Source organism: Triturus cristatus, chromosome 2_2 (genome assembly GCF_964204655.1).
Source record: "Triturus cristatus chromosome 2_2, aTriCri1.1, whole genome shotgun sequence".
Classification (NCBI taxonomy): Eukaryota; Metazoa; Chordata; class Amphibia; order Caudata; family Salamandridae; genus Triturus; species Triturus cristatus.
The window spans coordinates 866,109,385-866,130,791 of NC_140582.1; the positions used below are offsets into that span (position 1 = coordinate 866,109,385).

Here is a 21,407-nt window from a genome sequence, read left to right on the forward strand (position 1 = left end):
AGAAAATACAATGACAAAACAACTAACAGAAGAAGTAACTAGTGAATCAGATGTCGAACTTAGTGAAGGAGAAAGTACCCCATCATCAGTTTTAACAACAAAGACAACTTTTTTTAGAAGCAATGAAAATGATCTATATGGATCAGCAAACTCTAAAAGGACGAGGATGAGGCAGGGGAGAGGCAGAGGTCAATAAAAAGGAAAAGAAAAATCAGAAGAGGCAGTGGGAAGAAAACAATATCCTCTTTGCAAACAAATACAACAATGGACCAAATAGAGTTGAAGAATTTGATAGTTAATCATTTCACGTATACACTTACCAAAGATGAACAAACTGTAATAAACAAGGGATTAACATACTGCCCTGAAACCCACTTTAACTATGTGGAGACCTGAATAGACACACAAATTCAGAAGAAAACTGAAGTTAAAAAAACTCTTTGCCACAAAACAAATTAAGGGCATTCAACTCAGTCAGAATGTGGTGAAGAAATGGTAGATATCAACATTGATCAAATTCTAGACCTGAAAAATCTTTTTGAACTAATGCATGATATGGATGACGATGATATGACAGAAATGGACATCCTAAATGAACTAGAAATTGATACTAATAAACATAAACACAGTGTCCTCAAGCCAAAGTCCAACTTCTGTCCAACACTTACTCTGGGTAATACGATTGACTTGTTCCTTGATCTAGTAATTGCATATTTGGAAAAATTACACAATTGGCGACATTCAGGTAAAAGAGTAAATCCAAGTAGACATCAGAGAACAGCACTAAGAAATTTGATGTAAAATTATAAAATAATCATCAAACCGGCTGAGAAAGGTGATAATGAGGATTATGTTAAAGAAGTCATGCGACAATTTAAGAATAAAACAAATTACATCCAATTAGATCATAATCCTATGAATAAAATGAAAACAGAACTACAAACATACTTGAAGGAATGGTTGAGAGAAGACCTAATAAATAATGATGAATACAAGTATATGATGGCTTTATCCTACAATACCATCAATTTACTTTCTTCCTAAAATACACAAAACATTGGATTGCCCTCCAGACAGTCCTATAGTCTTAGCGTTTAACTCACTATATGAAAAGTTATCCATATGTGTGGACCAATATCTAGCACCAACAGTCAAAACAATGAGGTCATACATAAAAGACACATGCGACTTTCTGAGAACCCTTGCTAATACAACTTGGAAGAATGGATTATCTACTTGTAAAAATTGATGTAATAGCATTATACACTTCCATCTAACATACAGTGGGTTTACAGGCATGTGGCTATTATTTTAAACAGAGGAATGTAGGTCAACATCAGCATTCTCAAATACTACTAAACATGATTGAAATCTGTGTAAACAACATCTTTTTGTTCAACCAAACATTATATCGAGAGAAATGCAGCACTGCCATGAGCATTTCCTTCTCCCCAAGCTATGCAAATCTCATAATGGGCTCTTGGGGACAACAGAATGACTGATTCTTGAACAAGGTTACTCTGTGGTATAGATTTATTGATGACCTTTTCATCATATGGCATGGAACACAACAGGAATTTATGGAATACTACAATATTCTAAACAATAATGATATCAGATTAAAATGTACTTGTACCATGAGTGAAGAAAGCAGAAACTTCCTAGATGTTACAGTGTATATAATGGACAGCATGACTGCAACTACAATATACAGGAAATGCACCTTCACCAACAGTGTTCTACATGGAGACAATTTCCAACCAAAACCATTAATAAGAAGCATTCCATTTGGAGCACTACTGAGAAAGAGAAGAATTTGCTCCAATTATATAGATTTGGCCAAACAATGTAATACAGTCTCTAACTGATTTGTCAACAGAGGTTACAAATGGAAAGATGTCAAAAAGGGTCTAGAAAGGATGAAAAATAAAACACGAGTAGATACCTTAATTCCCAAACAACAACTGAATTCAACACAAACAAAGAATAATCCTACTGGACTAATAATAAGCTACAGCAAAGAAAGCTCAGATATCAACGGAATTTTCAAAAGACATTGGAATCTATTAAAAAATAACCCAGATATAGTTAAAACATTAATGACAAACCAGAAGTAACCTCGAAAAAGGCATCATCATTGAAAGACATGTTGGTCAAGAGTAATTTCATAAACGTAAAATACAAATTGGTTGAATTATTCTCAGAAAGGTATTGTAAAATGGCGTAACTGTAAAACATGCAAAATTCGAAAGAACATGACTAGAATTGTGGATCACAACATCAAAACTACACTCATAAAACATTGCATAAAGTGCCAATTAAAATTTGTATTTACGTAATAGAATATGAATGTGGGTTGAAATAGTTTGGCATCACCACAAGTGTATTGAAAAAATGCATTTTGGAATACATTAGGGCAGTACAGAAAAAAAGATGAGAGGTTTGCTGTGGCAAAACATCAGTTGAACCATCACAACAGCTACTGGAAAACATTAACATATTATGGAATTGACATGGTAACCAAAATTGAAAGTGGTGGAGACAGAACCAGAAAATTGAGACAATTGGAATCACGGTACTTCATAAAGCTTAAATCCAAACAGCCAACAGGACTGAGTAATGATGAGGAACTATTCATACATCTATACATTTAAAAAAGTCCTGAAATTTAAGCATAAAGGGTCTGAGGAATAATTGATTCAACACATCAATAAAGTATTGCTGGAGCACAGCATTGTGAGATTCACAGTGACCAGGTTGCATATGAGAGTTCCCATAATCATTTGGATGTTATTTAAAATACACTCAGGAGCAGAACAACTTAATTTCAACAGAATAACAATATATAATATGAATTGAGACATGGAAATGAAACGTATGGCCACTGAGGGCTGGATTGCTCTTCATACAATAACTCAAATATTATCAGGAGCATACAAAATTGGTCTAGATTGTAAAACTATTTGAAGGACTACTATCCCTTAGACCCAGATAATAAAAACACTTGGTTACTCAGAAGCAGCAATGGCATGTTATAACATCACAATAATTGAGTACGGAACATTAATAGGATGTATGTCATTACATCGCATACCAATACCACGCGTGCCATTACAGTGAGGGTATTACTACATGATGTCAATGACAACAACATGCCATTACATCGCAACATTTAACCACAACTATGCTCTTACCACGCATGCCATTACAAAGCAAAGGCATGCGTGGTAAAGCTATACTCGTGGTTAAAGTTTGCAAGGTAAGTGACTCTACCCTACCCCTGCACAACCCTCGCCCGACCCCCAGTCCTCTCCCTACAATAACACTACACTACCCTACACGACGCCCCCGACACTACCCTAAAACACTACACTACACAAACACTACAACACTACCCTAAACCCTAAATCACTACACTACACAAACACCACAAAACTACCGTAAACCCTAAAATACTACACTACACAAACACTACACAAACACTACAACACTACCCTAAAACCTAAAACACTACACTACACAAACACTACAACACTACCTTAAACCCTAAAACTCTACACTACACAAACACTACAAGACTACCCTAAAACCTAAACATTACACAAACACTACAACACTACCCTAAACCCTAAAACACTACACTACACAAATACTTTAACACTACCCTAAACCTTAAAACACTACTACACTACCCTAAAACACTACACTACACAAACACTACAACACTACCCTAAACCCTAAAACACTACACAAACACTACTACACTACCCTAAACCCTAAAACACTACACTACACAAACACTACAACACTACCCTAAACCCTAAAACACTACACAAACACTACAACACTACCCTAAACCCTAAAACACTACACTACACAAACACTACAACACTACCCTAAAACCTAAAACACTACCCTACACAAACACTACAACACTACCCTAAACCGTAAAACAATACACACAAAAACTACAACCCTACCCTAAACCCTAAAACACTACACACACACTACAACACTACCCTAAACCCTAAAACACTACACTACACAAACACTACAACACTACACCAAACACTAAACCACTACACAACAACACTACCCTAAACCACTACCCACACTACTCCCACCCCTACACTACCCTAAACCCTAAAACACCACTACACTACAACACTACCCTAAACCACTACCCACACTAGTCCCACTCCTACACTACCCCTAACCCTAAAACACTTCCCCTAGCATGACCCACTACACTACTCAAACACCACTACACTACCCTAAACCCTAAAACACTACAACACTACAACACTACCCTAAACCACTACCCACACTACTCCCACCTCTACACTACCCCTAACCCTGAAAACATTACCCCTAGCACGACCCCCTACACTACCCAAACACTACTACACTATCCTAAACCCTAAAACACTACATCACTACCCTAAACCACTACCCACACTGCTCCCACCCCAAGCACAATCACACTTACCTTTCTTTCCTTGTGGTTCCTCTCCAGCATCAACGTCTCTGCTCCCGGCTCCTGCTTCCTGCTTCACGTCGAGGGGCAGTGCACGTCATTGTGAGGAAACGGAAGAGCCTCTGTTTCCTCACAACGAGGTGGATTGGCATTACATCTCATGCGTTGTAACAGTGCATGCGATGTAAAAACACGCGTAGTAATGGCTACGCGTTGTTACGCTTGCGATGTAATGGCATTGCGGGGAAATAGGCGGTTTGTAATGGCTGTTACCCACATTAATACAGACGTTATGCAAAGGCAAAATGACAGTGAACAGCCTATCTTGTAATTGTTTTGTTTTAAAAGTAATACAAATTGCATGTTTGTTTCAAAGCGAATTATGTTTATTTATGCACTACATTTCCCATAATGCTGCATTGTAGGGCTAAAACATATATATTCAACACAAACAAAGGGCTCACTACAGTGAAAAAGTCCATGGAACCAAAAGGTGAAGCTGTATAGAAGCAAATAAATGCTTGCAATATCTTACTTTCTTGGAGTACAGCAATGTCTTTCGTGGAATTGCAATTGTTTGTAGGGTATGGTCTGCTTCCCTTGCTGGCACCAGCTGTTGGACCGCACCTCCCTCGAGCTCTTCCCAGACCATATTGCTTCATCATTATCTATCTATCTATCTATCTATCTATCTATCTATCTATCTATCTATCTATCTATCTATCTATCTATCTATCTATCTATCTATCTATCTATCTATCTATCTATCTATCTATCTATCTATCTATCTATCTATCTATCTATCTATCTATCTATCTATCTATCTATCTCTAAGTATATATACACACATATATATATACACACACACACACATATACACACACACACACACATATACAGGTGGATATATATAATGACAAATACACATGAGAGATACATTGTAGACGGTGTAACTCTTTTGTACCTATAAAGATCACATTGGGATAGAATATACTCATGTGAGACAGAATATTTGTGAATGAGTGTAAAAGTTAGTAAAATCTTGAGGTGAGGGTGCAGGTAACTGCTATTTTTATTAAACGATATTGAATTAACTGTATGTATCAAAAAAATATGTTAACCAGATTTTCTCGGAGCTTCTAGAAAGTAATAATCTACTCCATTCTACTCAGACAGGATTTAGACAACGCCTTGACACAGAGACTGCTCTCCTAGCAGTGATCTAAAAGATTACCCGACCAAGGAGGATATGTTGCCATCATCTTACTCGACTTGTGCTCGGCATTTGACACTGTAAATCACTACATTCTTGTCGAAAAACTAATGACCATGGGAGTCGCAGGGCGTGCTCGTGCATGGCTTAAATCCTTCCTGGAAGACAGGTCTTCCCATGTCTTAGAAGACGGTTGCCTCTCTGACAGTTTGCCACTTAGGTGTAGAGTGCCTCAGGGGTCTTTCCTGAGCCCCACTCTATCTAATATTTACATGAGGCTTCTGGTAGACATCGTCCTTCCATTTGGTATCTCGATAGTTACTTATGCTGATGACACTCAATTGATATTCAAAAGCAAGACCACACTCCACCTTTCTTTGAGCTCTGCCTTGGTTGAGTGGCTAAGTGGATGGAACACTCCTGTCTCAAACTTAATGGAGACAAAATAGAGCTTATGCTCCAGGGCAACATTCCTAACCCAGAGTGGGGATTGGATTGGCCTAGCTGTTTAAGTGCTCCCCCCTCCTAAAAAACTCCACCAAGAGCCTTGGCATTATACTAACAGTACAGCTAGCTCCCACCTGTCGTAGTCTTCTTGGGATGCTTTGTAAGATACTTCCTCTCCTGCCCTTTAATGCAAGGAGACTGATGATCGAGGCACTCCTTTTATCCAGATTAGATTATGGAAACTCCCTTTATCTGGGATCACCAAAGGGTACCATCAGGAAACCAAGTCACCCAAAACCAAGGCGCAAGAACGCTGCTAAACATCCCTAGACATCAACCTGTCCGACAAACTTTGAATTCTCTTCACTGGCTCCCTGTGGCAGAGAGAATCAAGTTTACATCTCTTTGCATTCCCCATAAGGCCTTGTGGGGCAATGGACCTGCGATGTCTCAATCTCTGCACTCTTTAAATATATTCCCAAAAGAACATTACACTCCTCTACTGCCCACCTAGCTATTGTCCCTCGCATCAGCAGCGAAATATTAGGAGGACGATTCTTCTCATGCAATGCTGCCTTACTTTGGAACTCCCTTCCCCTGTCCCTGCACTCTGAAAGCCGGCTGCTTCCCTTCAGGAAAGGACTGATAACCTGGCTTTTTCAAAACGTAACTCAATAGCAGTACATACGTCCTGTGTAATATTATATGTGGTACTTTTAGCGCTGGGATATCTACGGGTAGTTACGCGCTGTATAAGTTCTAATAATAATAATATGTTGTGAAAAAAATGAAATGAGAATGTTTGTGTGATATATTGTACACAGTGGTTTCTAAAGGCTTATTTAATAGTGAGAACATTTAAGGATAGAAATGACAGCCATCCTTTAAAGTTCTAACCTCTATAAAGACACTGATTCTTAGGAGGAATCTTAAACCCTTGCTTTAACTATTTATAGACACAGAGACTACTATAAATAGAACAATCCTTTTGAAAATATAGGCTTAGGGCCTAATTTATGAGGTTTTACTGTAGGGCAGTGTCGCAGGCCTTCCTGCTGCGCTGCCGTACGGCACAAGAAAGGGATAGCAATGCACCGTATCTATCAGATACTGTGCATTCCTTTCCTTTTCCCCTGGAAGGAAGGCCTTTCTGCACAAAAACAATCACAAGAGACTTTTTCCTCTTTCTATGTGTGCAGAACCCAGCACACATAGACAAAGGAAAAACGAGGAGAAATAAAGATATTTCTCCTTGTTGTGCCTCCCTTACGCCTCCCGTTGGAAGAAGTACGTTTTTGGTGCTGCCACAGATTTACGATTTCTTATAAATCTGGGGCAGTGTCAAAAAGCCATGGATGCTGTAGGGAATGCTCCCAGCAACACCCATTGCACGCCCCTTCAACGCAGAAAACTGCGTTAAAGTGAATTATATTTACGAGGCCGCATTAAGCCAAGGCTTAGTGCTGCCTCATAACTATGGAGTAAGCTCCTGTGTCACGGAACGTCACAAAAAGGCCCTTAGAGCTTAATTTAGAATTGGGTGTTAGAAATGGGGTTCTCTAGTTGGCAAGGGTTTGCACCTTTGTCCAAGTAGGGACCTTTCCTCCTAGTCAGGATAAGGGAGTTACACTGCTAAAATAACTCCTGCTCAGCCCCTTGGTAGCTTGGCACGAGTTGTCAGGCTTATCTCAGAGGCAGTGTGTAAAGCTTTTGCACATAACCACTACAAAAGGACACCACACCAGTTTAGAAACCCATCCATTATTTGTATACACTCAAAACAAGAACAAAAAACGATTAAATTCCACCATACAGTTCTCTGAAATCTTCAATATTCCAAATAGACATAAAATAAAATTCCTTGAACTCAATAGCTCCATCTGGGGCTATCACAGCATTGTGAACAACAAATCTAAACAGTTCTGTCTGACCGCGGCGTCGCGGGCCAGCTAGGGTGCCGGTAAGACCCGCAAAACAATACCTTTAGAAATGCAGGGCGTCGGTAACCTCTCGTTGAGCACCAAAGAGCCGGCTTCCGTAGGCGTCACATCTGGAGGTCGGTGCAGGAGTCATCGGGTTCTTGAAGTCACACGTGTTGCAGATCGAACTCCTCGCGGTTGAAGTTGGGAGCGCCAGCGTCAGGCACCTGGCTTGGTGACGGTCGCCCAACGACAATGGTGAGACCAGGGCTGCCATGCGAAGTGATGCGGTACTCATTGCGGTGCTGTCAGGTCACGGTGCGAGCAGCAGTGTCGTCATTGCTGAAGCGCTGTCGTCGGCTGATGAACTGGAGTCGATGAAGCCGGCGTAGGTAGGCCAAGGCCGGGGTGCGGGATGAGGACGGTGCGTCGTGTAACTTACGAGCGGTGCCTTCGAGCCACGGTGCAAGCAGCGCCATCGGTGTCTGCGTGAAGTGGTGTTGTCGGGGATACATGGGCGGCAACATGAAGTGAGGCAGTGCATAGTGTGATGTCCTCAAGTCACGGTGTAAGCAGCCGCTCAGTGGCATCATCGGTGAGAACAGGGCTGCGGTGCAAAGTATGGCGGTGCCCTCCGCGGTGCCTTTGGGTCAAGGAGTCAGCAGTGGCATCGTTGACGGCGTCGGGCTGCTTTTTCTTCTGTTGCAGCACAAAACACACAGTGTCTAGTGTAGGTAGCAGAAGAACTTGAAGTCTTTGCTATTCCTGGGACTTCTTGAACAGGGAGCAAGCTCTCCCTCAAGCCCTTGGAGAAACTCACAAAAAGAAGTTGCCGAAAGTTCAGTTTAGTCCTTTCACTGCCCAAGACAGAAGCAGCCACTGCAGGCCAACACAGCAAAGCACACAGCAAAGTGGTAGTCCCTCCTGACAGCTTCTCCAGCTCTTCTTCTTGGCGGTCTTCTTGGTTCCAAAACAGTTCTAAAGTGCTGGGGTCTGGGCACCAATATTTATGCTCAAAATGCCTTTGTTGTCTCAGGCAGAGAGTGTCTGTGCTTAGTCCAAACCAGTTCTGTCCTCTTCCTGGCAGGAGGGGGAGACAGCATTGTTCAAAGCAGACCAGGCCCATTCATGTGTAAGGAAATCTCCTACTGCTCCAAATGCAGCCCAGGTCTATTCAGCCCAGTCCTGGCTCATCCAGGAAAGGCAGGACACACCTCAACCCCCCAATGGCTATCTGAAGAGAATGCACATCCCCAGCCCCTGTCACTCCAAAGCCAGACAGCCAATCCACAAACCCAGCAGAGGCACACAGGATGGCTAAGCAAGAAAATATCTACTTTCTAAAAGTGGTATTTTCAAACACAGAACATAAAAAATCATATTTACTAAAAGATGCATATTTACATTCTGGGTCCAGGCATTCTAAACTCCATTTTCCTATCATGTCCCAATGGGAAGTTATGCTTATAAGATCGTATAAGTAAAACTCCCATCTCTCTTATAGGACAGATGGCTTTTCAGTGGTGAAAAACAAAATGCACTCTAATTCACCACCTGGAGATGTCACATACACCAGTACATTCCCTACCTTTAATGTACACAGCACCCTGCCCACAGAGGTACCTTGGGCCTACCTAGGGGTGACTTATATGTAGGAAAAAGGAAGGTTAGGGCCTGGCAAGTGGGTGCACTTGGCAGGTCGACATGGCAGTTACAAACTGCGTGCAGACCATGCAGTGGCAGGTCTGAGATACCTTTTCAGGGCCACTCATGTGGGTGGCACAATCAGTGCTGCAGGCCCACTAGTAGCATTTGATTTACTGGCCCTGGTGCACCCAGTGCACTTTACTAGGGGCTTAGCAGTAAATCAGATATGCCAATTATTGAAACACCAATCCATAATAACAATTTACTACAGGAGCACTTGCACTTTAACACAAAACAGCAGCGAGAAAGTGTGCAGAGACACTAAACCAGCAAAACAGAGTCAAACCTGGGAGGTCAGAAAGCAAAAAGACAGGGGGAACACGCCAAAAGTTGCCAGGTCTAACAGGTGATAACAGGAAATGCTAAAACAAAGAATGGGTAATTCTCCAGTTATGGAAAACCCACTGTTGTGATTATCTTTACCATACTATGCAAAGCAAAACCAAAGGGGATGATGAACGGAGTGTTGAACATTGCAAGCACTCACCCCCAGTCAACTGATCTGGGTTTAATCCATCATCATTCTTTAGCTCACTCCGCCACATCAGTTCAGACATGGCCATATGCAAATAAGTCTGACCCTGTGCCTCATGGGAACAGTCAAGCCCGAACTGCCAAGCCATGTCTTCCCTGGACTGGAAACAAGCATCCTGGGACCGGTTTCTGGCTAATCAGCCGTCATCAGCCAGGCTAGCTTGAATTCAGTGGCAAAGTGTGCAAGGGACCACCGTCTGTGCATACCCTGCCAACTTAGGGCGAACAAAGCAAAACCAAAGGGGATGATGGACAGAGTGTTGATGCATACTATGCATATGGCAGCCTGGGAGTTTTAGTCATACTTGATGAAGGGTCATCATCAATAGCTGCCTTATATTACCTTTTAAATGCCCTGCTTGATGCTCGGCTAAAAGAGAATTGACTGGGCAGAGAAAGAGAAGAAGTGCTTGTTGCACTGACAAATTCCTGTCTGCCTCAGCAAGGCCTGTGGAAATAAATGTCGCCATTTCTGCTTTGCATCTTAGCAGACATAAGTATACTCCAAGAAAAAATGGTCCTACTTAGAGCTTACAAAATGCAACGTGAAATCTCTAAATTACGAACACAAGGGCTTTTCTGAAGTATGTCAATGAAAGTATACCTAAATGCGTTCACAGCAGCAGTTTGTTGCCAATCCCTATCAATAACATCTACTATTCAACGGAGCAATTTAACATTTATTTTATGATGAATACTTTTTAGAACATAACATAATGTAAGCTAACACAACAAACCCAACACAGCATATTAAAACATAGCATAATGAGACATATTGGAATTTATGCATTTAAGTGACATTTCAAGTTGGATTAAAGGTGCCAGGATGTTGTGAAAAGGGGATTATTCTATTCATGCTATAGAAACTCGGTTATTGATAATGCCTTTAGAGATCAACTGGAGAACAAAAAGCAACCGAGGCAAAAATGCTCAAACAAGCCCGACTCCCTTTGTCTCCTCGCACAATCTCTAACTTTCCATCTATTCTCTCTCTCCTCCCTAACTGATCGCTTCTCCTCCTACTCCCCCTTCTCTTTCTTGAGGCCTTCTCAATTAACCTGGGCTGGGGAGATGAGGAAAGTGACCAAGGTACAAGGGGCAGCCCTGGGCTGTCAAACCCGGCCTCTAAGAGTTCCAGCCAACTAGAATACATATCCTGTCCAAATAGTAATAGCCTGGGCTACGATACAAAAGTGGTTCTCCTGTAGGAGCCTATTACTATGACTTAAGACAATACTGAATTTTTATATTTTATATTTATTTCTGAATCTACTATAAGTGTGGCATAAAGTACGGCTCTCAAAGTCAGTAGTGAGGTTTCATTGACAGGATGTGGATTGTCTAACGTTATCTAATGTTATCAAAGCTGTGAAGGTTTCAGGTTGCTTATGTGTGACATCTTCATGCTTTCCGTGTAATTATGAGTGACATTCAATGACTATGAGTGACACTTTCTCGCAAACAGTATAATGTGACCCACACTTAGTAGTAGGATGTCACAGCCCACTGCCTAGGTTGGACACCTGTTGCCAGACAGGGCGGCAGAGAAATAAAAAATTAAACAGAGATTCCCTGCCTTAGCCAGCCTGCGCGTCCCTAGCTGGCAATCAGGCAGATCAATTGATAGACTCTGTCCAGGGTCTCTGCCACATGGAACTAGAGGTTCACTACAGGATGGGATAGGGGTTACATAGGGGATTTTCCCCCGAAGAATTTTCCAAGTAGGCCCCTATTTTACTGTAGTTTAGCCTGACTTGGTTTTTGGCATTTATTTAGAGCTACGTTTTGTGGCTGGACATTCACATCTGTATGGCACTATGGTTTGAGCAGGGGGTGTTTTTTTACATTAATTAGGTAGGTGTGTGGTTTTCTGTTCCGGTCTTTAAATCTCTGAAGTTCGTTTGGCTTGCGTATGAGTTTCTGTGATAGCAGGATAGTTCTAAATCATAATTAAGGCTCCCTGTTTTCCGTTTTTATAGATTTATACAGATAAATACAGAAAACCTTTGTTTTCTTGTCTGTATTTATTGTTAAATGTGGGTAAAAACGGAAATTGGGTTTCTTTTTGAGTAATTCTAAATACTGTCTGCCATGACTGCCAGGCCAATAGATGTGTGGATTGATAGATAAGGGGGTTAGAAAAGAAAGGAATTTTAGTAAAGGGTCTTTAATAGCAATAGATATACACAAGCTTGATACTGAAATTTGCATATTTTCATATAAGTGCACTGATATATCTTCTGTGGGTGTTTACAGCACTGAAACCTCGCAGACATTCAGGCATGAGTGCATATATATCGGTTAAATAAATGTGGAAATATACTCATTTCAGGGTAATTTTTCCTCAAAAACCAAAATTAATATGGATTAATACAGATAAAATTAGCAAAAAATAAATACGGATAAATACAGATGGAAATGGCAAACAAAAAATAAATACCATAAAACCGGAAGCCCTAATCATAATATATTGAGATTCCTATACCTCCTGTTGTACACTAGCACCATCTTGTGGCCTTTGAAAAACAAGCTCAACTTTTATACATCAATCCCAGCAAAGTGAGAAACTGGAGCTGCCTTTTTTGGGATTAAATTGTTTTTTATTGACAGAATATATATTAAAACAATACAACGCTTCGTCGCCTACAACCCGGTGGGCTGGCAGCGTTAGGGATCATCAAATGAAAACCAATAAAGCAAAGAATAAGGCAGCAACTGCCTTTTTTAACGCACTTCAGGACAGGTTTCCTTTGCGTGACAATCAAAGGCATTGCGGTTATGTGGGGAAAGTTCCTGCAAATGCGTTATTCTAACACGAGAAGTGTGGCACTTGGCATGGCTGTGTTAGGCTATCTTTTCGACCGCACAGCATCTTTTCTCTTTTAAATGGATAGAAATCTACACACCCCAACGTGCAGCTACGTGTATTTTATTGGGCAAATAATCTGATTTTCAAAATATCCCTATAGAAAGTAGAAGTTAGTGGTGCAGACATGGATTGTGAAGTGTGCTCCTCTAGGTAGCTACTAGGGTTGAAAGAGCACTCCTCCTGCTGTTTTCAGATTTTTCTCAGTGGTGGGTTGATGGGCTGCAGAAGATTTAAGGGTTATTTGAAGTAAATAATATTGAAAAGTATTTCTGGTGAAGGAGCCAGTGGCGGCTACTCCCAATGGTACTAGGTAGGGCGGGAAGGGGGATAAATTAATTAAAAGAAATATATGTAAAAAAAAAAAGTCTAACCTGATGCTGCGCCGCTCTGTCTTCCTCCTCTTCCGATCCTCGGACTGGTGGACACTGCGCAGGCTCCCAGAAGTCAATCCCGGCGCTTCTCTTATGCTGGGAATGCTGTTCCCAGCATGAGAGAAGCACTGGGATTGGTCTGAGGACCGTGGTTTGGCGCTCAGACAGGGACTGGGAGCCTGTGGCTTTTCTCCACCCGGCTGTACAACACAGCTGTGTGGAGAAATGCTAAGTGTGCATGGGGGTTTGGCCGGCCTAAAACTGCCGGTCAAACTGTCATGCGCACTTAGTAGTGCCCACAACTCCTCCTTGAAGCTCAGGATGCTGACCCGGCCCCGCGAGTCAGCTACCCAGCAGAGGCAACGGTGAAAAAGAAAATGATAATAACATTATTTTATCATTTTCTTTTTCACCGTTGCCTCTGCCAGGTAGCAGCAGTGGGGCGACGCAGCCCACCCCTGGAAGTAGCATGGGCAGAAATGTCTGGTGTACAATACAGAGGAATTAAATTCAATTTTATTGCTAAATGTCAGCCAATGAAGAGATCTAAATTCCAGCAAGAAGTTCTCATGTTGCATTCAAGACAGTAACAGTTAGGCGGGCATGTTGTAATTGTGTAGCCAGCTTGATTGTCTACTGACAAACATTGTCCTAAAAATTCAGAGTTTCAAGACTGTCACTCTTGTTCAGTAGAATGGAGTGTAAACACCTACCAGCATGGTCTCCAATTGAGAAAGAGGTTTCACGTTGAAACAAGCATTGACAAAGGCAGTTAGTCTCACTTTGACAATGCTGTAAATAAAGCAATGAAACATTACTTTCTATGTTCGATGCCGTGACACATTACCGCAACTCATTTACTGTAATGCAACAAAGTGGTAATTTTGAAATTATGGAAAGCAATGCTTTCATTGTTTCCTATACTTTTCACATGGCCAATTACTTCTATTGTCTTTGCCAATGCCATTTTGGAGGCGAGTTAGGGTAGGGCACCACAGTAAAGAGTGAACACCATCTGAAAACCATGACAAGCACAACCATGGAGGGCTAAACAAGTGATGACATTAACAAACAAAACCATAAAGGTAGTTTCATGATGTCAGCAGTGGAAGGTCACACCATGACCACCCAAAAGAAAGGGCAAACGAGGTATGTTCCAGGGGAGGGACAAACATAGAAGAAGGACGAAAACTGGAGATTGTCAAGAAAGCCACCCAATCATGTGAAAGGGCTGACTATGTGTTGTAATGTATACAATACTGCCCGTAACAGACAGCTGGAGCAGTCTGCAGCGAGCCCACAATGGCCATTAAATATCAAAATGACACAGATTTGAATCTGCTAAATCAAAGTGTACTTTTGTAGATATTTAATTATATGCAGCTCCATTTCGACCGATTATCGATAAAAAATTTAAAGCAGGGAATCTGTGAAAATAGCAGTGTACTGAACCCCCTAGCGGGTAACTCGGGTCCAGGCAGCATGATTGCAATGCGGGTAAAAGGAGATCATATATGCGTTGAGGATGCAACTTGCCTTCAACTGAAAGATTACAGAAAGGCTCTAGAGAGTACACTCTTCACATTCTACAGTAAGCCTACTTGAGCAGGGAAAGAAGCACTTATGGTTTAGTAAAAAGGAAAACTGTGTTATTGTCTCCACTTCTAGCTCCCAGGACATCTTTTTGGAAACCTAAAGTCACGATTGGAAAGAAATGAACTGGCATAGCTGTTAAATCAAGTTACTCTACCATTGTATCATTCGACAACATCTGCACCCCATCTGGATTCCTCTTTTTGCCTATCTGTAAGAAGCAAGAAAAGACAAGAAAGGAAATGTTTTACTACTTTAAACCAGTAATGCACATTATACATTTTACCAATTTTCATTTTTGGAAGTCAGGTAGTTAATGTGACTACTACACATGCACAAATGTTACCTCGACAGTGTAAATGATGTTGGTCACAAAAATATAATAAAGAACAACGCCCTGTATATTTTATATGTCATTTAGATGGAATGCCAGTTCCTTAAAGTAAAAACATTTCACGTTTCCATGCAATGACAATACATTGATAAATGCATTGAACCAAACAGACGACTAAAGCTCAACACTGCCATATTTTATAGGTCTGAAATCGATCTTTCCTTGCATGATTAGTTACAGTATGCAAGAGTCCTCCAGTGGTATGCTATCAAGTTGTTGCAAGCAAGTGAGTAGTTCGGTGGAAAAACACAGGAGCGAGGAGGAAGGCATTGCGATAGTTGGAATGGGTTGGACAATCCCCAGTTGGATTGGTGAACACGTTTATCCGCAGCACCTAGGACCAACAGTTGTGCTATAAACAAAACCAGGGTTAATGTTGCCATTCCTTGCATAGAACACTAAGGACCAGATTTACAAAGATGCCAGGCAACGCAGCACAGCACCAAAATATGCTGCGCTGGGGTGGATGACAAGCAAGGAGCAGGAGAGCGGCATATCTTCAGAGATTTGGCACTCTCCTCCCCTCTCCCTAGCGCAGGCGCAGATGTTTGCTGTCAAGTGCTACGCAAATACCTTTACGCCATAGTGCAAGGGTGTGCACATGAGTCTAGCATAGGTTTTGTACTGGAAGGGTATCCACACAGGGGACTCATTGGACATCAAACAACAGAAGGGGTGCGAGCAGCCTTCCCAAGCGCTGGGCGAACCCCATCCCAGGAAGGGTGCAATAATGTTCCTGACCCCCTAGAGAGTGAATTGAGTGCTTTACCCCTGATCTGCCTCTGCCAGGGTGTGTGCGGTGACGGGGTCAGGAAACCCACTGTACACCAGGAGAAAAGTACAGAAACAAAAAGTTATTGGGCGTCCAACCCAGATATCGGGTTATGCCCTCACACCAGAGCATAACATTCTTGCTGCCCTCATGGGGTCAGATTGGGTGGGTTCAACCCCTATTTGTCCCCCAGGAGCCAGGAATTCCACTAGACACCAGTAGCAAATGGCCCAAAAAAGAAGGGGTGGGGACGACCCACCCAAACATCATGCCCTATCCCCCAAAACAGGCGCACCAGTCTTTCTACCTCCCCCTGTGGGAGAATTGGGGTTTTCATCCAATCCCTCCCTTGGGAGCAGGAAGCCCACCAGGCACCTGGGAAAAAGGGTGAAAAACAAATGGTCGGCCCACACAGGCATGGGCCGTGATTCCACCTCACAATAGGCCCAACAATCAGTATGCTCCCCGAAGGCAGATGGGGGAGTTTAACCCCTCTTCTGTCCCCTAGGGGGGCAACAAGCCCACTAGACACAAGGGCAAAATTGCCAAAACCAGCAATCCACTTGTATGGCTGGGCCAAGTGCCCCTGACTTGAAGAGAGCAAAACAGGTACCACACAAAGTCAATATGGTCTTTGCACGGTCCCCTGATTGATCAGTTTCTTTCATAGGCGCTAGCTCCAGCCTCACAAGAGGGGTACCATTTTTGGAGCCTGGGAGTATTGGATGGTGGGTGCTTGAGCTTTTGCAGGGCATCATGTGTAGGAAACTGTAGCGTGATCAATGCAATCACACTGCCCTGGACACCTCTGGATGTCTAGTTAGAAAAGTCTGGGTGTTTTTGGTATCCCAGCGTGGTGGCCAAGCCCAGGCCCAAACTCCACAGTTGCCTACACTGCCAAACAGGGTATTTATTTCAACACAAAAATGTGAAGCCTCAGGTTTTGGGGCCTTTCGAGCTGCAAGTAAAAGGGCCAGTCACACAATGAGTGCAGACTTTGTTATAGGGAAAAGAGAGGGCACACAGCACAGTATAAGATTTGTTATAATCAATAATTTTGCTCCAATTTTGGCTTCAAATTGTAAGCCAGTGTGCAAGAAAGTACTCATTTCCCAATATACACTTTGAACCAAATTCAGAGTTGTACAAACAGCAACTATTCCTAAACTCAGGATCCTGTGAGCATTTAAAAATACATAGCTTTGCTTCATACCCATATTTCATTCATTTGATTATACCATAAGCATTGCTGCTTGGTTGGTACCCAAAGAAAAATTATTTTAAGCTTAAGCTCAGTTGTTGGCTCTTGGTATTGCGTGTTTATGGACCAATAACCAATGCTATATATCCCTGCGACCAGAATAGTCTGACAAACTCAGTGGTACATTGCTGCTGTAAATCAGCCAGAGGGACAAAAATATTACAGATGAAACCAGTGTCAGCTGTTTCTATATTTTTTATATTCTTTTCGATTGCAACTATTAGTTTCTTTGGGAAAACCTTGACAGATCTAGACAAATGACCCCATGCTGAATTTAGAATTTTGTCTAGTTTCTGGAAATGTGTAGCTTTCTGGGCTTACCCATGGGTTTCACACATATTACCACCACAAATTGTAAGTAGGTGAAACCACAAACAATTGAAAATAATTGACTTCTGGTTAGAAAAATGTTCATAAAAGCTGGGAAGATAGGGATAGATAGGGATCTTAAACAATTTTTAGAAAAAAATATGCTTTGTTGCACTGGACTTTTTTCTCATTTGTAAACAAAAATGTTAACATTTGGTTATTTTCATGGTACCCACTAGAGAAATTCACAAACCCTGGGTACTCCCAGCATGTGGGGAAAAAGGAGGCAAAAGTTACCTGTGTCCCTTCTTTGGGGGAAAATAGTTATGGAGGCTTAAGAGTGAAGTGCCCCAAAACATCAACAAAAGCACTCAGCACTGGAGTGGGAATATCCTCAACAGCTAATGGTTAACATTCATAGCTGACTGGGCACAATTGTTGTTTCCTCTCTCTATTCTATTCAAGACATTCCTGTGATGCACCCATCCTCCCATTTTAACCAACCAGCTAAGAAATACACTTTGCGGTATCGTCCAAATTGCCCACCAGCCCAACCGTTGTGCATGCCCCTTCTTTGCTCATGAAGTAAACTGGTATTACTAAACGGGCTGCTGGTCTCTTCTTTTGTATTGCTCTTTCTGATCTAGCCAGCTCTCAATCACAAAGATACTGGGGCAAAGTGATGGGCGGGCATCCCCTCAATTGTACAGGGTCCAGGCTGAGTGAAAAGTTGGGACCTATTGTGTACAATACCAATATTTAGAGTGGGCTTTAGCACAGCTCATTTCTCATGATTGACTGGCTTTCTTGCCTTTTTCATTTGCTTGCCTATTACTTGATGGCTTTCCTTCGTTTTCTGGTATTTGCCTCTTCCCTAGACCAAAGGTGTTTTGCAGTGTTTCAGACTGGAGGATTTGTATCCCTCCATTGCTTTTTCAGAAACTACTTTTTTCTTTTTTCACTCAACATTCCATGGGTGTACATGTATTTTCTTGCTGTCTCCTAATCGGGCTCCTTCCATTTTGACATCCACACCCCACGCTCTCCTTGTTGATTCCATTAGCTTATCAGTTCCTTTTTCTGGCCGTCCCGATCTTGCGCAACGTTTTTGGCTTTTCTTAAATATTTCTAACCCCCTTATTCTAGCTTCACTCTTGCTCACCCCTGCTCTTCGCTGAGCTGAATCCTCTGTCCCATTCTCCATTGCTCCCCCACACCTCCTGTTCTTTAATGGGTTTTTTCAAAGGGCGCAGCAGCTGCCCTTCATTTCCAGGCCACTATTTTTGCTAATATGTACTTTTTTGCACTTTTTATTTTTGTGATTTTGCCCTCCGTGATCTCCAGGATGGCTGACTTTCATGATGAGTACATGTGCATGTATGGCAACACATGTGTGCAGCAGTGCTTAATTTGTAAAAAAAGAACTGCCGGTGCCGAAAACGTTGCCAAGGAGGCCACAGTCCACAACTTCCTCTGGTGTGCCCAAACTTTAAACTCCTGCACTGCCTCAGTCTCTACTCTGTAACCATGATTTGCTGTCTGTTCCCTAAGTCATGCCTTTTACTTCTTTACCTACACCAACAGATGAGTGCAAAAACAAAATGCAAATAATATTGAGACCAGCACCTGCAGGGTCAAAAATCGTAGCCCCTGTGAAAGAAGTGCCGGTGCTGAGCACCTGAAAGCACTGGCTCAAATTAAGCACTGGTGTGCAGAGACCAGCATTTTGTCTTTTTTGCAGATGCTGCTCTGCATTAACAGGCATTTTCTTCAGCAACAAGCAGTGCCATAGGAACACGTTCAGCAAACATCTTTCAAAGGCTGCCTGGCATTACCAATGCTACATGTTATGGAAGAATCCACATGATCAAATATGCACTTGGCAGTAAGATAAACGATCATGTTGGAAATTAACATTAGTGTGCTACTCCCCCAGAGTTTTGCCTTTTTAGCCGATCTGTTTTTGTGAGGACTCTGTGTACCCCCTGCTAATCAGAGGTAAAGTGCTTGTTCTCTCCTTTTTAAATATGGTCAAATGGGCAAAAACCTAATTGTCACGTTTAATGTACTTATATATGCTACAAGTGGACTGTAGCCACCCACTTAAGTAACGCTGTAAAACATGTCTTCAGGTTTACCCTTGCATCTTGTGTGTGTGCAGTTTTAAACTTCTATTGTCTGTGTGCAGTTTTAAACTGCCATTTCAACATGACAAAATAAACCTTTTGCCTAACCCAAACATTCCTTCTTAGTACTTATAAGTCAGCCTAAATGCCCATACAGCAGGGTTCATGGCATTTAAAAAGTAGGACATGTATAATTCAAGATTTACAAGTCCTGGCAGAAAAAAACCCTGCAAAGGTGTTTTTTAATGGGGCAGTCTTGCCCTAGCATAAACAAATACTAGGTTACAATATAACAGCTTATAATGCTTAACTTCCGTTTGGGAGTAGCTTGAAAAATTATTTAAGGACTCATCTAAATAGTAATTTAGTATCCAACGTAATAGTAAAGTCGGATTGTATATTTCTATTTTAGAAACTACACATTTAGAATGTTGTAATTTTCCTGCTTAAGCCAAATGTGTGTTTCTGCCAGAGTACCATGTCATCTGTCCCCTCATGGATCCCCTGAAGGTGTATGTGTAGTGTTTCCAAACAGTGGACAAAAAGGCATTGGAGCAGGGATGGGGTGTTCTTCTCCTGAGCAGGTTGGCCTAGGGGCTCTACCCATCCCCTGCCTGAACATCAAAGGGTGGCCTGGGGGCTCTACCCATCCCCTGCCTGAACATCAAAGGGTGGCCTGTGGGCTCTACCCATCCCCTGCCTGAACATCAAAGGGTGGCCTGGGGGCTCTACCCATCCCCTGCCTGAACATCAAAGTGTGGCCTGGGGGCTCTACCCATCCCCTGCCTGAACATCAAAGGGTGGCCTGGGGACTCTACCCATCCCCTGCCTGAACATCAAAGGGTGGCCTGGGGACTCTACCTAGCCCCTTCCTGATTTTAAAGGTTGGCTACTCTGTCACTGGCAGATGCAGCTTGCCTGTCCTTCATCACTCTAGTCAGTTTGGCAGCAAACCCAGTGGGTGTAGAGGAACTGACCGGAAATGGTTTAGAAGGTGAACAAAGGCTTGCCCTCCCCCACAAAGGCTGGCACTGGGCATATAAGTGGCCAACACAGACCTCTCCTCAGAACACTTCTGGATCTGTGGAAAATCAGAAGAAGGACTACTCTACTGTCTGAAGAACCTGAAGAAAGACTGGACATGCTTACCTTGAACCCAGAAGCCAGAAGGGACATTAAGGATCAGATGGCTGACCATCTTTTAGAGCTACAGGGATACAATAAGCTTCCAGAGGCCTTTCCCAGCACCTGGCCAGTTGATCAGTACAACTGGACCTGCCTTAGATCCTGCTGCTGGCCTCTCTTGGAGTGAGTCCTAACCTCCAAGTGGTGCCCCCCCCCAGGTCCTGAACCCTTTGCAGGTGATAGAGTGTACTCCTCCTGCATGATGTGGGACACAGAAACTTTTTTGCCTC

General features: G+C 42.4%; 1 protein-coding gene across 1 annotated transcript in view; it reads right to left on the minus strand.

The window, feature by feature from the left end:
• LOC146862902 (uncharacterized) overlaps positions 1-21,407 on the minus strand; it is a 350,846-nt gene that overhangs the window by 10,598 nt on the left and 318,841 nt on the right. Inside the window, exon 4 of the mRNA XM_085642290.1 lies at positions 15,288-15,341. Within this exon, the coding sequence (XP_085498416.1) occupies positions 15,288-15,319 (32 nt within the window). The 5' untranslated portion in view covers positions 15,320-15,341. The remainder of the gene's footprint in view (positions 1-15,287; positions 15,342-21,407) is intronic.